Source organism: Zingiber officinale, chromosome 6A (genome assembly GCF_018446385.1).
Source record: "Zingiber officinale cultivar Zhangliang chromosome 6A, Zo_v1.1, whole genome shotgun sequence".
Classification (NCBI taxonomy): Eukaryota; Viridiplantae; Streptophyta; class Magnoliopsida; order Zingiberales; family Zingiberaceae; genus Zingiber; species Zingiber officinale.
Window position 1 is genome coordinate 102,997,316 of NC_055997.1, and position 22,583 is coordinate 103,019,898.

General features: G+C 36.6%; 1 protein-coding gene across 1 annotated transcript; it reads left to right on the top strand.

Annotated features, from left to right (window-relative positions):
• Positions 1-14,300: 14,300 nt before the first annotated feature.
• Positions 14,301-21,121, top strand: LOC121994260 (UDP-N-acetylglucosamine transporter UGNT1-like). The gene is made up of 11 exons (XM_042548358.1): positions 14,301-14,545; positions 15,984-16,060; positions 18,487-18,633; positions 18,722-18,855; positions 19,149-19,279; positions 19,367-19,411; positions 19,518-19,615; positions 19,765-19,872; positions 19,939-19,995; positions 20,077-20,321; positions 20,493-21,121. Exons 1-10 carry the CDS (start codon positions 14,401-14,403, stop codon positions 20,149-20,151), a joined length of 1,017 nt encoding a protein of 338 aa, XP_042404292.1. The 5' UTR covers positions 14,301-14,400; the 3' UTR covers positions 20,152-20,321; positions 20,493-21,121.
• Positions 21,122-22,583: the final 1,462 nt, after the last annotated feature.

Below are 22,583 nucleotides of genomic sequence, written 5' to 3' on the forward strand. Positions count from 1 at the left end.
CTAAGGAAAATCTAGATAGAAATCCCAAATCATCTAGACATATGCCTAGGAATACCTCAAAGAAAAATGAAAAATTAAAATTTGAGGTATTAGAGAAGGAGAATCAAGTCTTGAGGTCAAGACTTGATACTATGGAAAAGGCTCTTAAGAACTTGGAGAAGTCATCTCTAGGGTTTAAGGGTCAAAAACCAATGTCCAAGGACAAGAAAGGTTTGGGTCACAAACCTAAGTCTCAAGTGGTCAAGCCCACTTATCATAATGTTCCATTCGATTATGGAACAAAACCTAGGGCTAGGAAGACCAACACCAAGGTCACAAGGGGAGTCACCCCTAGAGTTGATCTTGATGAGTCCCAAATGGCCAAGGCTTTAAAACCTAAGAGGGTCATTAGGAGGGTTGCTAGGGAAGTTATCCCTAGTGAATATTTAGTGAACCCAATGAGCTCTAATAGGTATTGGGTTCCTAGGAGCATCTTCTCTACCCCATAGATGGGTTAGAGAGTGTCAACTCCGATTAGAAGGGTAGTTAACCCCACTTTGAGGAAATTGACACTCAAGGAGCATTTTCAAGGTTTTTGGGAACCTTTGAAAATGAAATGGAATATTTACTCCTTGGAAGAGTAAAATGTGCCATCATGAAAAAATGATGATGTTAATTTCAATTGGCACAATTTAGGAAAACCTAGAGAAATACCAAGTTGGGGTCTTGGTACTCTCTTAGGAATTTAAGACGATCTAGGCCTTAATTTAAAAAAAAAAAGGGGGTGCTATTCTTAAGGAAATATGAAATATGCCAATATTTGAGGATATACTTAATGTTAAGTGGCATAAATTAATCAAGAAAAATAGGAATGCCAACTTAGGTTTGGGCATTTTCTTGAAGCACTTTGAGCAATCTAGGTTTAGACTTTAAGTTAGCTAAGGGGTTAAGGATACTTAGATAGGTATTCTAGGTATATTTATTTATGCTAAATCTTGCCATGATTGTTTGCCCTCACATGTCATGACATCATGTTTAGTTATCATTTGAAATGTCATAATAATGCTTAGGCTAGTTTTTATGTCATGTTTATTTAAGTTTCAAACTTTATGCCATGACATCATGACATTGACACATGTTTTCATTTATGATACCATTTTATGCCATGTCATCATCTCTTGCATTAATAATCAATTGAATTGATTTAAGGATGAAAAACACATTTTGATATTGAGATCAAATTTGTGTTTAGAAAATGCATGAGACCTTAGTCTAAGATACCTAAACCCATATCTCACATTAAAATTGCCATGGGTGTGTTTGATACACTTTAGATGTGTGTGAGATATTAGGATCATGAATTAGGATCAAGGTGCATAGTTCTTGTATCTAGATGAGCCTAATTCAAGAAATGAAGGATCATAGGGAAAGCTTGTGTACAAGTCATGTACATTTAGCCCTAAGATTATGGTCCTAAATTAAAAGGTTTAAAATCATTTTGAAATTGATTTGGAAAACCTTGATGAAGCCATCTTAGTGTTTGCATTCATCATTGAACATTGTGATACAAAGTTGAGTTAAACTTGAACTATTTCAAAGTTTTTGAACTTTGTATCAAGATTGAAAAATGGAAGTTATTTTCATAGAAAACTATTTTTCCTTGATAGTATATGTTATGAGGAATGTATCCTCAAAATTTCATAATTTTTGGAATTTTCTGGAATTTGTTGTGAGTTTCTGAATTTCGGGAGAAGGAAATCAGAACTCGAATCTGTCCAAGGCTGGATCGGTCACTGAACCGATCCAGGGAAGGCTGGATCGGTCTGGGGACCGATCCAGAGGGGTCCTGATCGGTCCGGTGACCGATCAGGCGTGCTGAATTTGCTGAATTTCGACTATGGTCTGAAATTTCAGCTGTGGGAGTTGAGTTTCAGGTTTCTAAAGGTTTGAAACTCTCCAAGACATTGTTGGTGCAATAGTCAAGGGGGAGTTGACCTTTAGGGGGAGTTTTACCTATTAGTCAAGGGGGAGTTGACTTTTAGGGGGAGTTTTTACTCCTATAGACTTGAGTGATGTGGGATTATCACTAATTGATTGTTGAATTTAGTTTCAAGGGGGAAATTAAGGGTTTCAATGAAAGGTATGGGACTTTTATTAGGAAGAAACTCTTGACCTTGATTCCCTCTTTTTGATGTGTGTCAAAAAGGGGGAGAGATGTCCAAAGGGGGAGAGTGTAGGTTTTGGAAGAATGTTCAAGGAAGAACATTGGAAAACCTAAGTTAGGTTATCGGGTTAACCTAACTTGATTTTGGATTTTGTCAAACATCAAAAAGGGGGAGATTGTTGGTGCAACCTTAGGTCAAGGTTGACCTGGTTAATCTGACTCGAGTTGACCTGACTCGAGTTGTGTTTTGATGTTTGACGATGTTTGACGAGAAGAGAGTTGTATTCTTGATGTTTGACAAGAATAGGTGTTTGGGAGATTGTAGGTGCAACCTTAGGTCAAGGTTGACCTGGTTGACCTGATTCGGGAAAAGTCCAAGCAGGGAGCTTGGCATGCGAAAAGTCCAAGTATGGAGACTTGGCACTGGAAAAGTCCAAGTACGGAAACTTGGCACGGGGAAAAGTCCAAGCAGGTAGCTTGGCACGCGGAAAGTCCAAGTATGGAAACTTGGCACGGGGAAAGCCCAAACAGGGAGTTTGGCAAGGTGGAAAGTCCTGGTGAGTGAAACCAGGCAGTGGGAAAGTCCTAACTGGGATGTTAGGCAGTTGGAAAGTCCTGGTGAGTGAAGCCAGGCAGTGAGAAAGTCCTAACTGGGATGTTAGGCAGTGTGAAAGTCCTGGTGAGTGAAGCCAGGCAGTGAGAAAGTCCTAACTGGGATGTTAGGCGGTGTAGAAATCCTGGTGAGTGAAGCCAGGTGAAAATCCTAGTGAGTGAAACTAGGTGAAAGTCCTGGTGAGTGAAGCCGGGCAAGGGAAAATCCAGATGGATCAAGGGTGATCGGACATCTGGTGATGGGAAGTCCAAGTAGGTCATAGGAGTGACCGGTTACTTGGTACGGAGAGAAAAGTCTAAGTGGGTCAAAGGGATTGACCGGACACTTAGCGGGGAGTCCTAGCAGGTCAAGGGAGCGACTGGATGCTAGGCGTAATGTACCAACAGGTCAAGATTGACCGGATGTTGGTTTGGACTTGGTTTGGGCGAAATCCATGAACTGGATCGATCTGGTGATCGATCTAGTGATACCTCGAATATTCTGATCGGTCTGGTGACCGATCGAGCTATCCAGTCAGTGGGATAACTGATCGGTCCGGTGACCGATCGGGCGTCGAAATCCGAAGAGAGAGGCGCAGAGGGGCTGATCGGTCGGGGGCCGATCAGAGGAAGAACGGTTCCGCGATCAGAAATCATCGGTCGTGGACCGATCAGAGGTTCCGATCGGTCCATGGACCGATCGGGGAGAACAGAAGCGAAGGCTAGAAATAGGATCGGTGTGGACCGATCCATTGAGCCCGATCGGTCCACGCATCGATCAGCACTAGCCGCGACACAACGCCAGATTTCTTCATTTCTTCGCAGTTATAAAGGAGGCTGCTGCGAGCCTTTCTTCTTCTTCCTCTTCTTCCTCCACCGAACTGCTGTGCTCTTGAGCTTTGTTGAGTTCAAGCTTCGTGTGAGCTTCTTCGACTGGGTTCCTGCTGTTGTAGGCGTCTCGTGAAGTTGCTGCTTCAACCAGTCGACGAGAAGGCAAGCGTGTTTGTTTTACATTCATATTGTCTTGTGTTTCTTTGTATTTTGTATACTTTTATCTTGCTGTTGCAAGAGTTATTGTGGCGAGGTTTCTCCACCCACAAGGAGTATATATTAGCCGGTTCTCCGGGGACTCATCCTCCGACGGATTGATAGGCTTCGTCCACCTTACGGACACGCCGAGGAGTAGGAGTTTCATCTCCGAACCTCGTTACATCGACGTGTATTGAGGTTTGATTTCTTGTCTTCGTTTCTTGTTTTTATTTCCGTTACGCTAACCCTAGTTTGTAGAAAGAAACGCGACGATTTGGGCCGGCTATTCACACCCCCCCTCTCTAGCCGAGTACGAACGATCCTAACACTCTGGACTGGACGAAGTCGGAGAGGGCTCGGTAGTTTGTTCTCCGGATTAGGTCAGAGAGGGACCTAAGTGGACATTCCATGGTACATTGGATCGGTTGGCAGACCGATCCAGTGATACATAAGACAGTGGATCGGTCGGCAGACCGATCCAGTGAAACTAAGTTTCCATGGATCGGTCTGGTGACCGATCAGAAAACACTCAGTAGCACACTGAGTATAATCTGATCGGTCTGTAGACCGATCAGGAAACACTCAGTAGCACACTGAGTGCAATCTGATCGGTCTTGGAGACCGATCAGGAGATGGTATTGCGAAGAGAAGAAGGCAGGGGATCGGTCATGGAGACCGATCCACCTGCAGTCTGATCGGTCTCCATGACTGATCAGACAAGCTGCGGACCGATCAGGATATGTCCTGATCGGTCCATGGATCGTTCTGGTGACCGATCCACACACAATCAGATTTGTTCGCTATTTCTGCGATTCCTCCACTGCGTTCAATTTGCCTGATTCATGTGATATAACCCTCTGTGCTGTTAGCTTTTGAGTTTGCAGGATCACAGGTATCATTCCAAGCCTAATTTCAAATTAAGTCCATAAGAGGAATACGACAAATGACCTTTCTGCTGTGATTCGCGGCGCATGGTGCATTTGAAGCATCAACGGCTACTGGTGTGATCTGGCTGCGATCCGCTTGACTCCTGGTGATTGGTTCGAGCTCAGAAGACACCAGTGAAGACTGTGATTTCATTGGTGTGAGTTCAGAGAACCAGATAAGGAGGAAGAGGGATTGGTTGCAGCGATGATTCTGTGCAGTTTGACCACGATCCGTGACAGCGGAGAACAGGGGCTTAAGAAGCAGTAAAAAGCGAGAGGAAAGAACAACAAGAAAGCAAGAAAGTGAAAAAAGAAAATGTTCTGTTGATCGTTGTGGTGTGCTAAGTTCTTGAGCTCTCGGGTGAGAAACTGCGATCTGTGAGTTCTCTGTTTCCACTGATACTCGCGTGGTTGTAAGCGTTAGTTCATTCTTCTTTGCCACCGAGCTCTGTAAGTCTTGTGCTTTAACATATATATTTCTTGAGACTTTGTGGAGAGGTTACTCCACCGAGAAGGAGGATCTTTAGCCGGAATTTATCCGGGGTGCGATCTACCGAAGATCGAGGGGTCGTCCACCTTACGGACACGCCGAGGAGTAGGGGCAAGTTATCCCCGAACCTCGTAAATCCGTGTGTTAGTGTGCTTGTTTCCTCTTTGTTTTAGTTTCCTAATTTCGCTGCGCTAACAAGTTTCTTTGTAGAAATTTGTGTTTAAGTTTTAAGAGGCTATTCCCCCCCCCCCCCCCCCCCCTCTAGCCATCTAAGATCCTAACAATTATTAGTCACTTAATGCCAACTCACAAATGAGGTGGCATATAGTCAAGTCAAACTTGACTTTTCCTCTTCCTCTCAAGTCAAGTCAAACTTGACATTATAACTCCCATGGTTGATCAAATCCAACCATTTGATTCAAGCCAATTAATATAATGGATCAAATTCATTTAATTAAATTGATTCAATGAGTCATAATCTAAATTAGACTCATTGAACACATGAATCAAATTGAGTCCAACTCAATTAGTTCAATTAGGATTACTCTTAATCCAATTTGATTCATCACATGAATCTAATCCTCTTGGTTCATCATATGAACCTAATCTCCATCTAATTGTCCTTTGTGTGTGACCTTATAGGTTCTTGTAACGTTGGCAATGCTTCTAAACCCATTTAGAAGCATAAGTAATGAGCGGTATCTAGCAACACATCATTACTACCCAAGTTACAAGAATGTTGAGATCCAACATCACCTTGTGACTACTAATTGTGACTCCTCACAAAATATGACAAGTGTCGTTCTATCCTTGACATCTAGATTGATCAATGTGAGGCATAGACCGTGTCATCCTCTAATCAATCTAAATCTTGAACTCCAAGTAGACTCACTCAATCAAATGAGCTCAACATCTCATATTGACTCATTTGGGCATGACCATGCACTTAGTGGTCTCACTCTATCAAGAATATCGATGTCACTCCCATCATATAGGAGGGATAGATCTCATCTACATCACTCACATCCCTCCGCATAATTTGTTACATACCCAGTGATCGCCTTTATAGTCCACCCAGTTACGGGTGACGTTTGACGAAACCAAAGTACATAACTCTTTATGTAGGGAACCATGGTGACTTCAGGTCCAAGGACTAATAGTCATACTAATAGCCACATGAGAAAGTATATGACACTCATATAACGATCCATGATACTTTCTCATGGCGGGTCATTCAGTATACATTCTCCAATACATACTCATGTGTCAACTTGATATCTCTATATCCATGACTTGTGAGATCAAGTCATCGAGTTGACCTACATGCTAGTCTTATTGCATTAACATTATCCCTGAATGTTAATACTCGACTAGGAATGATTAAGAGTAGTGTTCCCTATATCATCTCACTATCGATTCAACCAATCGATTGATATAGGTAAGAACCTTCTACTCAAGGACGCTATTATACTTAGTTTATTTGGCACAAATACAAGTAAGCATAACAACCAATAAACCAAATGTCTTTATATATAAGAATATGATACAATGAGCCCATACAACAATCATCAAATGATTGACTCTAGGGTTCTAACTAACATTCTCTGCCTGAAGGAGACTTTAGTGAGTTTTCAACGTCTTGGATTAGCAATCTTCTGATTGCAAACCAAGTAAAATCTCTGTGTCTCTTTTTCTTATTAATCTGCTTGCTATTTTTTTGTACAAGTGTTTATGTTGATAAAACTATAAGTCAAAAAAGGTGTTCATTTTTTTCATTTCAGGCTATTCACTCCTCTCTAGTTGGGCGTAAGGGACCAACAGAGGGAAGTGAAAAGGGGTGGGGAGCGAGAGGGGAGGAAGCTTACCACCGCACCTCTCCAAGCTCTCGTTCGTCATCGTCACTGTCGCCATCGCCTAAGGAGGGATTTTAGGGGGATCGGGGGATTTGGGAGAGGGGACTAAAGGAGTTAAGATAGGATTTTTGGCAAGGAATTATAATTCGTCGCCATGACTAAATTGGCGATGAATTCTACATTCGTCACAGACTTGGCGATGCATATTCGTGACCAAATTTGAAATCCTAAATTTGGTGAAGATCTTAAAATTTGGCAACAAATTCAGAATTAGTCGTCAATTGAATTTCATCACCAATTAGGCAACGAAATTCATATTCGTCACCAATTGAAATCCTGTCCAATCTTTAAATTTGACGAATTAAAGATAATTAAATTTGGTGACAAATCCTGGATTTGTCGTCAATTTGGCAACAAATGGAGTCTTCATCGCAAATTAGTGACGATTTTTGTGATAAATTTATTTTTAGCAATGAATTTTGCAATGAAATATTTTTGTTGCTACTTTAGGGATAAAAATTTTTTGTCCCAAATTTCATAGTTAATTAGTGATGATTACTTTGTTTATTACAAATTTCGTTACTAATTTGTGATGGTGTTTTTTCATTGTTAAATTAGTAATCTTTTTTTGCAATGTATGACCTCTTAAAGTTTAGGCTTTAACATTCACATTGTAACAATTATGAAATCGTAGCTGCTACAATTACTTGGCCGCTCAATTGTAGCAGCTCCGAAACCGTAGCTACTACACAGTTGTAGTAGTTACGATTTCGTAGTTGTTATAACGTGAATGTTAAATCCTAAATTTTGAGATGTCATAACTTTGACTCAGATTAAACCACGGGATACATAATATATTAAAGTGAAACTCGTTCAGAGATTTACAATTGATTATGGGTTAAAATATGTAATAGCCCTATTTCAGCTCAAAAGATATCGTTTAAAGCATTTTCAGAGGCTCCGAATAATTTGTCTTAAAATTTTTTATATATTATAGCATCTATGAAACTATAGTTGTTACAACTATATAACAGCTCAATTATATCAGCTACGAAATCGTAGCTGCTACAAGTGTGTAGCAACTATAGGATCGTCACTATTATAACATGTCAAAAGTTCAGGATTTAACCAGGAAATATAGTGTCATTTTACAAGGGTATGGAGTGTCTTTTTGATGATTTGGAAAAACAAAGAGTGTCTTTTTATTTTTACCTAATTATCTATATAGGACAGTAGAAAGGGTGTGTTGGTGTAATATATAGTAAAGTTATTATTTTATGATTTAAAGGTTATGAATTTAAATCTTAAAAATAATTTATTGTAAAAAAAATAAGATAAAATCATGTACAATGAATCTTGTTCTTCTGAACCGTATAGTGGAGTTTCTTTGAAATTTTGGGTGGTGGGATTAAAAAGACTATCAATGAGTGAGTGATTTTGGAGCTGGATCAATCGGTTAAGGCGTGACATCCTTGCACAATGAGTCGTAGGGTTGAAGGTCCACGGACGCGCACTGGATGAATAATCTGGACCGGCTGTGTTAAATCCGGAGATACCACGCTTTAACCAGGCCAGCATTCACCGTTGATTTACCTCCTCCTAAGATCCCTGTGGGGCCAGGCCTAGGGCGCCACTAGGCGGCGGGACCCACCTTTTTTTGCACAATATATATATATATACCTATCCCAAACTTTACCCTCAAGTTTATCCCGACTCCCTTTCTCCCCTCAGTCAATTCCCACCCTTTTTCAAATCCCGTAACTTTTAGCCAAGTCCTCTCCAATCGTCAAGTGGGGTCCTCGGTGTTCTATAGTGGAAGGGCGATGTGGTAGAGTGCGGCAGTCTGTGGCGTCAGCATCGGCAGAGTTCCTCAGCTTCCTCCGACAGTTTCAGCGTGCGACGTCAATGGAGTTTCCCTTTAAGTCATCAATCGGCCAACTATTGTCGTCATCCAAATAGCATTCGAAAATGATGGATTTATGGGCCTCAAACAGCTAGAAATCAGTCCATTGGCTGGTCATAAAGTGTGTATCGCAGTGCGATTACTGGCGAAAATGCCTCTGCTTCAATTCCAATCTCTAACTTTTTCTTTACTTGGCCTGCAATTATTAATGGATATTATATTTATAGTTGTTCTTGGTATAATCTATCAAAGAAGGTATATATAAGAAATAGGTTATAACAGACAAACATAAGGGAATATATGTTTGAATATAGAAGTTAAATTATTTTATATAGGATTTAATTTTATCATAGTTTAGGAATATGTATATTCTTATTGTATGGTATTCTTTTTTATTTAACCATTTAGAAACATATACACCCATGGGTTTATTAGAAACTTAAAAATAAAAGCATTTCTAGGTATATCAGCGGAGTATTATTAGAATTTTGAGGATATTTGTGATATTTGATTTTCATATTATCAGTAAAATAATATAAGCAAAAAGAAAATACTTTTTTAACAAAATAAACATTATATATTGACCTCTCAACTCTGGCTTCATTATAAATATTAATCATTAATCTCCGAAAAAAATCGTTCAAATTGATACATTCATTTGTATTGTACATGACCAACTAGTCGTGCCTCATAAGGTCAATGAACTGGTAGATGTTCTATTAAATCCAAAAGTTGGATGGAAATATGTACTTAAGTTTACACAATATTAAAGGAATTTCTGTTTCTAGCCAAAGTATTTCTACCATCATAATAACCTCGATGTCAAATATTTAAAAAAGAGACTCAATTCTGTGAGTACTTACTAAACATTATTAGGAAGTAAGTCATAAAAAGCTATTAGAATAAATATTTGCATGAACATGTGACAATCATGACTCTTCATTCCAAATATTTTTAATTTGTTCATATGCACACATCGAGTCATATTCGAGACATACCCATCAGAGAATTTAATTTCTTTCAACCAACTACATAAAGTTCGCTTACATTGTCTATATATTCAATGTATAATAAGCTTTTGAAAATTTATTAGTTGTTTTATTCTCATGCAACTCAGGTCTGATAACTAACTCTTTCAATTTCTCACATGATTTTGTTGTGTTTTTGGTTTTTCCAGAAATATTCATCACAGTATTAAAGATATTATTAAAGAAATTTTTCTCAACATGCATTATATCTAAATTATGTCAAATGAGTAGATACTTATAATATGCGAGTTCAAAAATATATTTCTTTTCTTCCAACTATACTTGCATACTCTAATAATGTATTTATTTAAATTATCATAATCCATTTGAGTTACTTGTACAAATCCATAGTTGTCTATTTTCTCAAGTATTTTCTCTGTTGACTTGATTACAGGTGGAATTTTTATGATCATTTCATTTTTTGTGAACTCTTTCTTATTTTACTAGAAAGGGTGCTCTTTTGATAAAAATTATGATGATTATCAAACTAAGATATCTATCCATTGTAGGTGAATAAAAATACATTAGATTTTGTCATGTAATGAACATGTTAATTTACCAACCGTGCTCCATCCTGACAACATTAAGGGAGTGTTTGGTAGAGCATCTACTAAGCACTTCTTAGATTCTAACTGCATGGAAGCACTTTTAAGTGCTTGTGAATGTCAAATTCTACTTTGGCTTCTATAACTTTTACTGAAAAGCTAGAAGCAAGAACTTTTTCTTGTTCTGCCATTTTGTTTATGGTCTAAAATTAAAAGTTCTAAAATTAAAAGTTGACATTTATATTCTTAATAAATTTATCATTTTACATAATTATCACCCTACTTTTTACTTAAAATAATAATTATATTTTATTAAGTATTTATTTTTTAAATAATATTTTATACTTTTATATAATTTGTATTTTCAAAATTTTTTATACATATTTTTTTTGTATTTATATAAATTTTGTCATTTTTTATATATTTTTTTTTATTAATTTTATATATTTTTTCAACATTCTTGTTATAAAAAAAAATTGATTTTGATATAATATTCAAAATATAATAATAATTATATAAACACATTATTATTAATGGTGGATCAAAATTATATTTATATAATTAAAAAAAATAATTTATATAGTTTAACGATATAATTTTTTTTAACTAAAAAATTATATTTGGAAGTAATTATTCATCAAACATTTATATTAGCTTTTATTTCTATTTCCAAGGCCGGGGGACCGCTAAGATAGCGAATCTACCTTTTTTTTTTTATTTCTATTTCCAAACACTTTATACTTTAGATTCTCACTAACTTCAAAATAATTTATATATATAAGAATCATTTTCAAATAAGAAAAAGCTCTCCTAAATACTTCCTAAGTATATTGGAAAATCACTAATCATCTATAATAAAGCAGCATGTAAAGTAAAATTATTTTTCCTTGTAATATCATAAGTCTCTGGCTCTACATTCAATAATTCATTCAGTTCGACAATCATATGTTAAAAAAACATATATCTTTTCTTTCAGATTCTTTGATCCTAATATAAGCACAGTAAGGAACATAAATTCATTTTTCATGCACGTCCATGGCGGCAAGTTATATAGTATTAATATGACTGACCAAGATGAATATTATTATCTAAATTGACCAAATGATTGAAATTCATCAAATAAAAATTTTAATTTCACATTACGTGGTTACATTATAAAGGAGGAAAATATTATATCAAGATGTTTCTATGCAGGGGAGTCAGAATGATAATACACTATATCTTCTTCATGTACATGCTCTTGATGCAACCTCATATGGCTTGCTGTTGCGACAGATGCATACAAGTGTTGTAATCTACCAGTTAACAGGAAGTATACATAAATTTCAATAAATTCTTCTTCTTCTTCCCTAATATGCAACTACGTTGCTTATAGCGTGGATAGTTACACATTCTGTATTCAATAAATTCACTGTCTTTATTTATACAACAATCAATTGTTTCCACAGGCAAACCTAACCCCCTAGTTAATTTCTTTGTACTATAGAAGCTATCAGTCTTTATGTTATCATCAAAGAACAACAATATCAATTGAAAAATATTATTGTAATATCATTCTGAGAAATGATGTTCAGTAGCCTTGTAGTAGCTGATAGTTAAGAATAACTAGAAGAAATATCTTCCCACACTTTTCTTTTACTAGCTTTTAACATGTTATATAGTTTCTGAACTTCAAGTGTTAGTATTTCATCTATATTTGACTAATCGACTACATTTATCACATCATAAATCATTAATTGTATTGTATTATCATTAGATGATGAAATAACAGAAGGTCCATATGACAAAGAAACAGAAAGTCCAATTGGCTCAAACAAATAAGATTCTTCATAACAGTACCAGTTATAGTCATTTGGTACAAAATCATTTCTACCTAGATATATTTTCAAAGTATCTTCATCACAGAAAATTGTATTTCTATATTTACAATAATTACATAGACACCGTAATTGGTCACCATTCATACACTCCGAATAACGCTTAGCAAATTCTACAAACTTTTCAACTTCATCAAAATATTTTTCAATGATAAATCCATTGTTTAACCTATTATACATCGCAATTTTATTCATATACATGGTAACATAATGAGATATAAATTTACAATATTATTAAACATAAAACTAAATAACTATGCATGCATATAGTTTAAATTTAAACTTAATTAAATCATAAAATAATCATTCATTATATACCTCAAATTGGTGCAAGAAGAAGCCAGCTAGAGGTCCCCTCGGGGCGGTGCGATGGTTAAAACATGGAGTGTTACCACATGAGGTCTTGGGGTTGAAACTCGGCGTGACCGAGCATAACCTCCCCCATGTCTTGGCCATTTGCACTAATGGCTAGTAGTCCCCCGTGATTTACCTCCTCCGTGTTGGCCTAGGAACGGGTTGACGGGGGCGTTGGGGGCGAGCGAATCGTCTTTTGCCACATGAAGAAGCCAGCTAGAGTCTTTCCGAAGAAAACGCCTGCACAAACAACACATGCACAAACAATATTATGAAGTCAACAATCACATACAAATGTGTTTAAAACAATAATTATTTTCAGAGCTCTTGGTCGACCAAGCTCGGGTAACCTGAGCTCAAGCCCAAGCTCGTGGCCGACCAAGGTCACGACCTGCCAAGATCACCCAAGCTCATGGCCGACCAAGCTTAGGCCCACCAAGCTGAAGCCAGCCAAGCTCGTCGCTAGGGCCTAGGCCTACTAACCTCACGGCCTAGCCGAGGTTATGCCCGACCTCACGGCCATGCCTGAGACGACGATTGCTACACCTCATCGTACTTAGATGTCAAAGAGGGGAGGGGAAAGTAGAGGGAAGAGAAGAGAAGTTTACTATCCCTTGCTGGAAAAGATAGGAGAAGCCAGAGCAGAGGTCACGTGGATGAGAGAAGGCAGAGAGAAATCAGGTAAGGGATTGATTTACGGAAGGGAATGAGAATAGGAATTAGATTCAGTGAAGTAAAGAATAGGAATGAGAAGTTTTGAATCCGTGGGATTCATCATTCCCATTCCTCTCATTTTATTTGGTAATGGTCCAATCCCATATTTGAGAGTTTGAATCCGTGGGATCCACTATCAATATCTCAAATCAGATACTAACTTTCAATCTTATTCTCATTCCTCATTTTCATTCCCTCCAATCAAGCACTTGGTGAGATTGAGAGAGGCCGAGGTTGCGTGCTAAGGAAAAGTGCAGCGGTTGGATTTTAGGATTTTTTTTTAATGATCAAAATTTAATTCGGTTGTTATTTTAGCTAAATAAATTTCGTCACTAATTCTGTAGTAATTATGCGGTTTCTTGTAGTGTTATCAGAAATATCAGAGACTCGAGTCATAGTTAAGGATATATGTTGTTCAAAGTTTACCTTTAAAATTAAGTCCTTTGATGAATTTCAAATTATTGTTTTATTTGATAAATTTTAATATTAAAGTTAAGAGGTTCATGTTCATGAATTTTAAACGGACAAGTGTAAGGAGTAGAAAATTTAAGATTCAAATTAAAGGGGGAAACTAAAATGGAACCAAATCGAAGAACATTTTTATATATAAAAAGTTTTTTTTCACCAAATTAAATCTGATGGAACTGTTTTATTAAAAAATCCGCTTGGTTCTGTTGTCGGATTCGAATTACTGATAGGCCCCTAGGTGGAAATGCAAAACTGAAAGGTGTAGTAAATAAAATAATTAAAAATATTAGGGTCAAAATAGAAGTTCCCTGCATTTTTCCAGTATTAAAAGGAAGCGATCGGACAGTTTTTCCTGGCTTCTTCCCTTCCCTTTCGTCGCCGGAAAAGGTGAGTACGCTAACGAGGCCACAACTCCCAGAGAGAGAGAGATAGAGAGATATATATATACATAGAGAGAGAAGATTGGTGCACCGCGAGAGATGGCGCCTAAAAGCGCGCCGCTGCCGGTGTCGGATCCTCCGCCGCAGTCCGTGAATGTTGCAGACGGAAGCGCCCCCATTTTCCTGGGGTCTTCCATGGGTAGGAGAGGTGCCTTTGCGGCACTCTCCTACATGGTCTGCGCAGGTCTTTGTCTCCTCCATAACTGTTCGATCCTCGATTTTGATCCTTCTTATTCTTGATACATGAAGAAGGCTTTCGATACTTGGAAGGATTTCATTTCTTCTTTAATGTATTGATTTGCGTTTCTCCTTGTTATTTTTCACCATGCAGCAAATTTAGAAATTGTGCCAGAGTTTAAGCTCGCTTTCTTATTGTTCATCTTTCAGATATTCTTTATGGCTATGTGGTCGTGTTGTTCAAGAGTCGTGAGTGAGAGGACAGTCCTGGAACACAAAAAATTAATGCGACTTAGCAGCCATGCTTAATTTATTTCTGGAAACAGGTTGAACCACAATTATACTGTTTACAGGTTGATAGTATTTTTTTTTACTGGATTTTATCAGCCAATCACATGGTATATTGGTCTATGACGGATCAGAGTAGATTAAAAACAAGTTAGAAAAATCTTGTTATAAACCACTTCATCTTTCAGGTCTTTGTTAACGATTTTTATAGTCGTTCGTCATAGAACGTGATGAACATTAAGTAGTTCTGATTCTGTTTGTAATTCCTGATAAAATCTCATTCTATGCCCATTGTACTACACGCACTCAAGTTAGATTAGTTTGAGATGAATTGTTAAATTTTTCTAAGCATACCATCTGCAATTGATAGTAAAGGACCTACTTTAATAATGGTACAAACAATACGGAAAAACTCTGTTGCATATCATGCAATGAAGTTCTTGTCAAAGTGCATCAGCAAGACCTTTGCAAGACTAGGAACTGTAATCTGGTTGTTCCAAGAATATTGTCATCCATGGAGATGAGTTGAATGAGCTTCAATCAATCGAAGAATTGACTTTCTATGAGATCCTTCTGATTTAGGAGCAGCTTCTTCTTACCCATTGAGTATGTTCTATTTGTTATAAAGGGCAGTCCGGTGCATGAAGGTCCTGTCATGCGAAGTCCTGGGGAAGGATCCATTGAACGTAACCTTACTCTGCCTTTTGAAAGAAGTTGTTTCCAGGATTCAAACCCATGCCCTTGTGGTCATAAAGCAACAACTTTATCATTGCGCCAAGGCTCCCCTTCTATGTTCTGTTTGTTATATAAGACAAACAATATTACATTCCATTTATGAATGGGTTTACATATGCAAGGGAAAAAAGTAAGACCAACAGTAGGTTTCAAATTTTTGGATTTGGCTACATGAATTTATCCAACCTTTGGTACATGAGCAAAGAAACAAAAAAAAAAAGCAGGAAAAATACAAAATAGTAGTAGTACATGTCATAAGAAATGACAAAATCAACCAAAAACCTTTTTTTAAAAAATATTTTATTCTTTAATCTTGATGAGTATATTTTTCTTACCATTCTGCATGACTATATGTTTTGATATACCATTGTTTGCCACTTTTGTGATAATTGTCTCATCTATATATGTCCCCTTTTTTTCAGTTCTACTGGTTATGTTCAATAAAGCAGCTCTATCTTCATACAGCTTCCCTTGTGCTAATGTTATTACTCTATGCCAGGTATGCCATTAGTTCTGTAATTTTCACCTCGAACAAGATTTGTTGAACACTTGCACTAACATAGCTTGATTACATGATCAGTATATCTAATGATTGCATGATAAGGAGTGGAATGAATGAATCAGTTAGGGTATACCTTCTTGAGTGGAGGAATAGGGGAAAGACAGGAACAATGGTGAGAAATGGAGGGGAAGAAATGGAGAGGAAAAGAATCTTCTTTGTTTTATCTGTCTTTGAAAGAGAAAGAGGGGACAATGAGAAAAAAACTTTCAAATAGCTCTTTGATTTGTCATTGCTTCATTTAACATTTCATCTCAAACTTCTCACATGACACTTATTTCTCATGTTAATCAGATACTACACAACAACCATCATGTGTTGACTACATGCATACACTCCATTGCAAGACTCTTATGCTAGCATTGATCGACTGCTCAATGTTAATCCATCAATGACCTCACAAAACTTGCCCTAGCTTCCTGCACCAAATCTAGTAGCCATAGTAGGTTCTTCTACTTCCTATATGGCCCATGTTTATAGCGTCTTCTTCTTGAACAATAAATTTACTTATTTCTTTCTCTTCATCTTTTTTATAATTTGATGAGTCCAACCAAGGGTCAAGTTGTGCTTTCTATCTTAGAGAAGACCTAAACAAAGGAAACATCTTTTTCTCATTTTTCTAGGTAAGAGTCCAGCGAATCCTTATGATTTTTTCCCTTAATCCATTGCATGTTATTTTATGTGCTACTTTTTAGGAAGCTTACTAGAAAGATTTGTTCCTATGACTCTTGATCTTAGTTTCCTTTCTTTGTTTTTATCATTATCCTCTTGTCATCGATATTCTGATTTGAGGTCAAAGGGATCTTTTCAGCTGGTGCTTCATAATTATTTCCAAAGCTTTGCCTATGTCTTTTTTTTCTTGGTCATATCGTAATCTACATTGTAGAAAAAATCTATTTCGCTTATAAGAGTTTGTTGAGTTTATGTAACAAACTAAACATAGATAGTATCTATGTCCATGTTTAGTTTGAATGATAGAAATACAACATTTTCTTCTCCAAACTTAACAGTTATAAATTTGTTAAGATGCAATTTGGAAGTCTATGGGTTTACATGGGGTTTTTTATTGTTTGTTTTCTATTAAATTAAAATTCTTGTCTCAGTGGTTTTCTTTGTCATAGATTCTAAGAGATCTTTGTAACCAAAGTCTATTATTACTAGCTTTGACAGTTACTTTTGGGAATTTTTTTTGTTTCGGCTAGTGCCTGCCTAAATTTCCTCTTTTTTTTTGTCTCAGTTTTTGCTATTCTAAGCTCTGTTTTCCTAATGTAATATATGCTAAACATTTTTTAAGGTTCAAAACAAGGGACTCCATTCTAAGCTCTATTTCCATACACAAATACAACTACTAAAGCAAGTTGATTTAAACTATTTTCCTCATTTACAACATCCACCTCATGGCGCAACGGTAAAGTTGTTGCCATGTGATCAAAAAGGTCACGGGTTCGAATCCTGGAAATAATCTCTTGCAAAAAGCAGGATAAGACTGCGTACAATGGATCCTTCCCCGGGACCCCGCATGACGGGACCTTCGTGCACCGGACTGTCCTTTTTTTTTTTTTTACAGCATCCACCTCATTTCTCTGACTATATAACATCCCTGATGCTCATTTTGTTTATAGGCCTTCTCTATTTTATACAATTTCAACTAACTACTCTGTCTAAGTCAACTTTCCAGTTTAAATAAAAACATCACAGAATTGAAAAGAACAAGAAACTAAAATCAAACAAATTGTAAGAAATAGAAGTAAAATTGTAGCCACAATTAGACAACACTAGTTAAAACTTCTACTGAATACTGAATCAGATGAAATTATGACTTTAAAGGAACTAGAAAATGTTCTCCAGTGGAACACGCTACGTGCCTAGGTAGCATTTGAAGGGAAAACACATCAATAACTTTTTTTTTTGGCTGGATAACCTCATCTCACTTGCTACTTATTGTTTGTCTTCCAAATATTTCCTCTCTTGCCTTTTCATAACCTCTAATTACTTGTAAACTGAATCAATTTAAGTTCTATCTGATTTATCACCATAGATTCAAGGCTCAGGTCATCTAATTGCGACCTCTATTTAGCAATACAATCAACTTAACCAAGAATGCACTGTTTATTTTGTGCGAGGATAATATCACATGAATGAAGCAACAATAATATCTATAATAAATATCATAACTATATGACCTGAAACCTAGTTATATTTCCCTCGTTCTCTTCATGTAAAATGTAGGAACCTAGCTCCCATCTGGAATCCTCTTTTTTTTTTGTTCTTTTCCCAAAGTCTCTCCTGTTTTTGAGATTAACAAGGATTTGTTGGTCTTGTCTAATATGTATTCTTTTTCGCAATAAAGTTCTTGTCCTTTGCAGATGATCTGTTCAACATGCATTCTTTATGCAATGAGGCGCTGGAGGATAATTTCTTTTACAACTGGTGAAGCACATAAAGCAAGCCTTGTGCCACTTCAAACAGTCTTGCATACCCTTCCTCTTTCCCTTGCATATTTGCTTTATATGGTACAGACTACAGAATTTAACAATGATCTTGTCTTTTTTTCATTCCCCTTTTTTCATATCATATAGCATCTACTGCTTTTTGCTGAAGTTGGCTACTATGGAGTCTGTTCGTGGAGTAAATGTCCCAATGTATACCACGCTTAGGCGTACAACTGTTGTGTTTGCTATGGTTGTCGAGCACCTAATCACAAGGCAAAAGTACTCATTCCCAATTGTTGGAAGGTAAGTTGATTTCTCTTAATTTATGTCCTTGCAGCTGGGACCATAAGATGCAATTGGATCATACATTCAAATTTATAATGGATTTGCTTCAGGATTAAATTTGTTTAAGCAGGGAGCAGTTTTCATAATTTGAAAAGATAGAGGGATTGGAGCCCATATATGCAATTTACATAAATTGTTTCTTTAGGTGTCAATTGTGTAACACTCATTTGTGGGTATATGCACCCTTAGTTGATACTATTACTTGTCTCATTCAATTTTTTTTAATGCTTGATTGGACTACTGGTTCGCAGTGTTGCATTGATAGTCTTTGGAGCTTTTGTTGCCGGAGCTCGAGACCTATCTTTTGATATTTATGGCTACAGCATAGTCTTTATCGCCAACATGACAACTGCAGTTTATCTGGCAACTATAAACCATACTGGTATATCTGCATATTTTCAGTGGCTCTTCTATTTCCATCATGTTTGTTGGATCTGTCTTTTACGTTCAGTTTCATGTCTTTTTCCAGGAAAAACCACTGGACTCAATGGCTTTGGGCTTATGTGGTGTAATGGTAATAGTACAATGCTGATCCATGTTTAGAACCTGTAATTCCACCGAAATCATTCAACAATATAGTTTATCAAATAGGTGGAGTTCAAATTGTTTAATTGACTCAGGAATAGTATGTGGACTGATTTTGTTTTTCTGGACATACATTTATGGTGATTTGGAGCTCACAATAAACTTTCCCTATCTTCATTCTCTTGGATTTCAGGTGAGTTTCTTTCCATACAATGTATGTACTCAATATTTTATCAGTCCATTCGAGATCTTTCTGTTATGTATTTGAATAAATCTGGAGTTATCAGCTATATACAATCCGTAGAGGCAACTTGACATTTTTTTTTCTTATTTGCTTTGCAGGTTGTGATGCTATTTTCTTGCATTTTGGCATTTTGCTTGAACTACTGTATTTTCTTAAATACCACATTGAACTCTGCACTGACACAGACAATGTGTGGCAATCTGAAGGTTTGTTCTTCCTTTTCAACTTACCCACCCCACTTTCCATCTCCATTAATCTGCGTATTGCTCCAGGATCTGTTCACCATTGGACTTGGTTGGTTGTTGTTCGGTGGCCTTCCTTTCGACAGGGTAATTTCATGTTTCTTCCTCTTCTGCAATACTTTCATTTACTCTCTCAGTTAATAAAGTACCATGCTGCTTTTATTCCAGTTGAATATTGTCGGTCAAATCCTGGGTTTCATGTGCTCGGGTTTATACGCCTACTGCAAAATCAAGGGGAAGTAGCATCTGCAAGTTCTATTTCAATAAAGAGATGTTTTCATGTTTTATTTTTTTCTTTCATTCAAGTGAACCCTTGTAGGTTACTATCTTTTGGGTTAATATCGAGGGTTGTTTTTGATAAGTCGCAGTCATTCTCATCTTTGAACATGATCCCAGCGCCATCACATGACGAGGTGACTAACTTATCTCATCTTTTCAGTGCAGCAACAGCACATACTGCGCCTGCTCCCTGTACTCCACGCAGGCTTATTGAATGAACTACATCATCTGATCATTTATTGTTATTATTTTGATTTTTTATATTTCTTTAAGTATTATTAATTTATCTTCTCTTTTGCTCGTAGTTGTGGAAGTTAAAATACTAGTAGTAAACTATAGAGGATATTCTGATCCTAAGTCCTGTGAAGCACAATAGCAATGGCGTCTTGGAGGTTGTGAAGCACAATAGCAATGGCGTCTTGGAGGTTGCTGAACTTGGAGCTATAGCATTCCAGAACTACAATGAGTGATGCGGCTCCTTTGCTCGTGTGGGTTCTTACTAGTAAACTCATTACTCCTTTCTGTCCAAACGACTTTATGCCTGTACGTCGACACACATCAGTGGACGTTGGCGATGGCCACCCTACAGAATGCTAAATTGAGAAGATGAGAGGAAAGTGAGAGTGCTTGCGCATGAGTAAGAGAGCATACCCTTTTATGCATCCACCTAGATGTTTATATCTGAGATCATGATTGTCCATGTGAGGTGCCACCTCGGCCTGCAATCGGCCTGGTTGGTGGGACTGTGTCGGGTGACAGAGGTGATAGTGTCGGTGTCGTATGTATGCTATAGTTTGAATCCTCACCGTGAGTCTCATCTGTTGTTGTCTGACTTAGCCTAGCCGTCGGTTGTAGTTGCTAGAAATGGTTGGAGATCTATTTCAGAGGGATTTGCCTTAGAGGATGTCCTTGGTCGGGAATGTTTCCAAAGTATAAGAGTTGAGATGGGGATATTTTCCCCTAAGTTTAAGGTTCACTCTTAATGTCTAGTTTTAGATTAAAAAAAAAATAATTTAAAATCTTTTTAGAAGCCGGGAAGATTTGTAGTTTTTTTTTTTATCTTTTACAAAGTTGAGGTTAGGATTTGAGACTATTTCAATATTTGTTTAGTTATTTTGAGTTAGTTTTTATCAATAATACTATATTATTTATTTTCTCCAAAAATGATAATTTTTTGAATACATATTGTCTGATATTTTATAGAATCAACGGGTTTTTAGTTGATTATTTTCATCATTTGTGTTCGAATCAAAGGATTCAATAATTTTCACTATGTTAATTGTTTTGCTGACTTTTAAATTGGGTCATCTTGTAAATAATAGGAACATTCTTTAAATTGAATATGATTATTATTATTGTGTTTATAGACATTTCATACTCTTTTATTTTATGATATGAAAATATAAATATTATTGAGTCATATTGTATGAGAATGGTAGTTAAATTACTAGCTAATTTAAATTTGTCTAAGTCATAATGTAATAGCAAGAGAGAGAAAGAAATTTTACGTTGCATATCCATGGGCGGTTGAGTGCTATTTGAGCACCCGAAAATCCTTTTAGGCACCCTAATTCATTTTCTAGGATTGGGGCGTCCATAAGGGCTTTTGGGCGCCTAGATCGTACTTAGTCGTCCATGGGTATTCATGGTAAGAGTGTGTAGTGTGTGTATATATATCTATACACATACGTAAATGAATTTTTTAGATATTTTTTTATAATTATGTATTATAAAATTTTAAGGATTTTTTATAGGATCAAATGATTATACGATTCGATCCTAATCGATTCTGATCTCAAATTGATTCTGTATAGGATCATGATTTTATAAACTATAGTTGAGATTAAGGATGACCATGAGGTAGGGTGGGGCGGGACGGGTTTGCTATCCTCGTCCCTGAATTTCATCCTTGCCCCTATCCCCATTTTTCAGATTCAGGGAATCTTCAAACTCGAATCAACAGGAATCAAATCTCTATCCCCGCTCCCATCTCCACTCCCATCATTGAATTAATTTTATATGATTATTATTTTACTATTTGTATTAATGATAATATTAATATTAATAATAATTTTATTATTAATATTTTAAAAAAATTAATATTAATATTATTATCAATATTATTTAATGACACTAATATTAATATTTTTTTAAATAATAATAATAATAATATTTTCGAGACGGGTTTAGGGATGAGGACAGTATTCTCATATATTCCCCGAACTCGTTCCCATCCGTGAAAAAAATTCTTGAACCCGTCCTCATCCCCGAATAAATTGGGAAGCCTCGTCTCCATTTCAGATTTTCCCATGGAGCCCCAAACCGATGGAAAAAATTATCATCCTTAGTCAAGATGGAGCCCCTAGCCCGGATCTCAAAAGAGTGACTCCTAGAGT

Bases quoted from the DNA above. Each gene is read 5' to 3' on its own strand.
- LOC121994260 (XM_042548358.1), top strand. From the start codon at position 14,401: ATGGCGCCTAAAAGCGCGCCGCTGCCGGTGTCGGATCCTCCGCCGCAG. The intron at 18,634-18,721 runs GTACAGACTACA...TTTTTGCTGAAG, and splicing joins TTGCATATTTGCTTTATATG to TTGGCTACTATGGAGTCTGT. The intron at 19,412-19,517 runs GTAATAGTACAA...TAATTGACTCAG, and splicing joins TGGGCTTATGTGGTGTAATG to GAATAGTATGTGGACTGATT.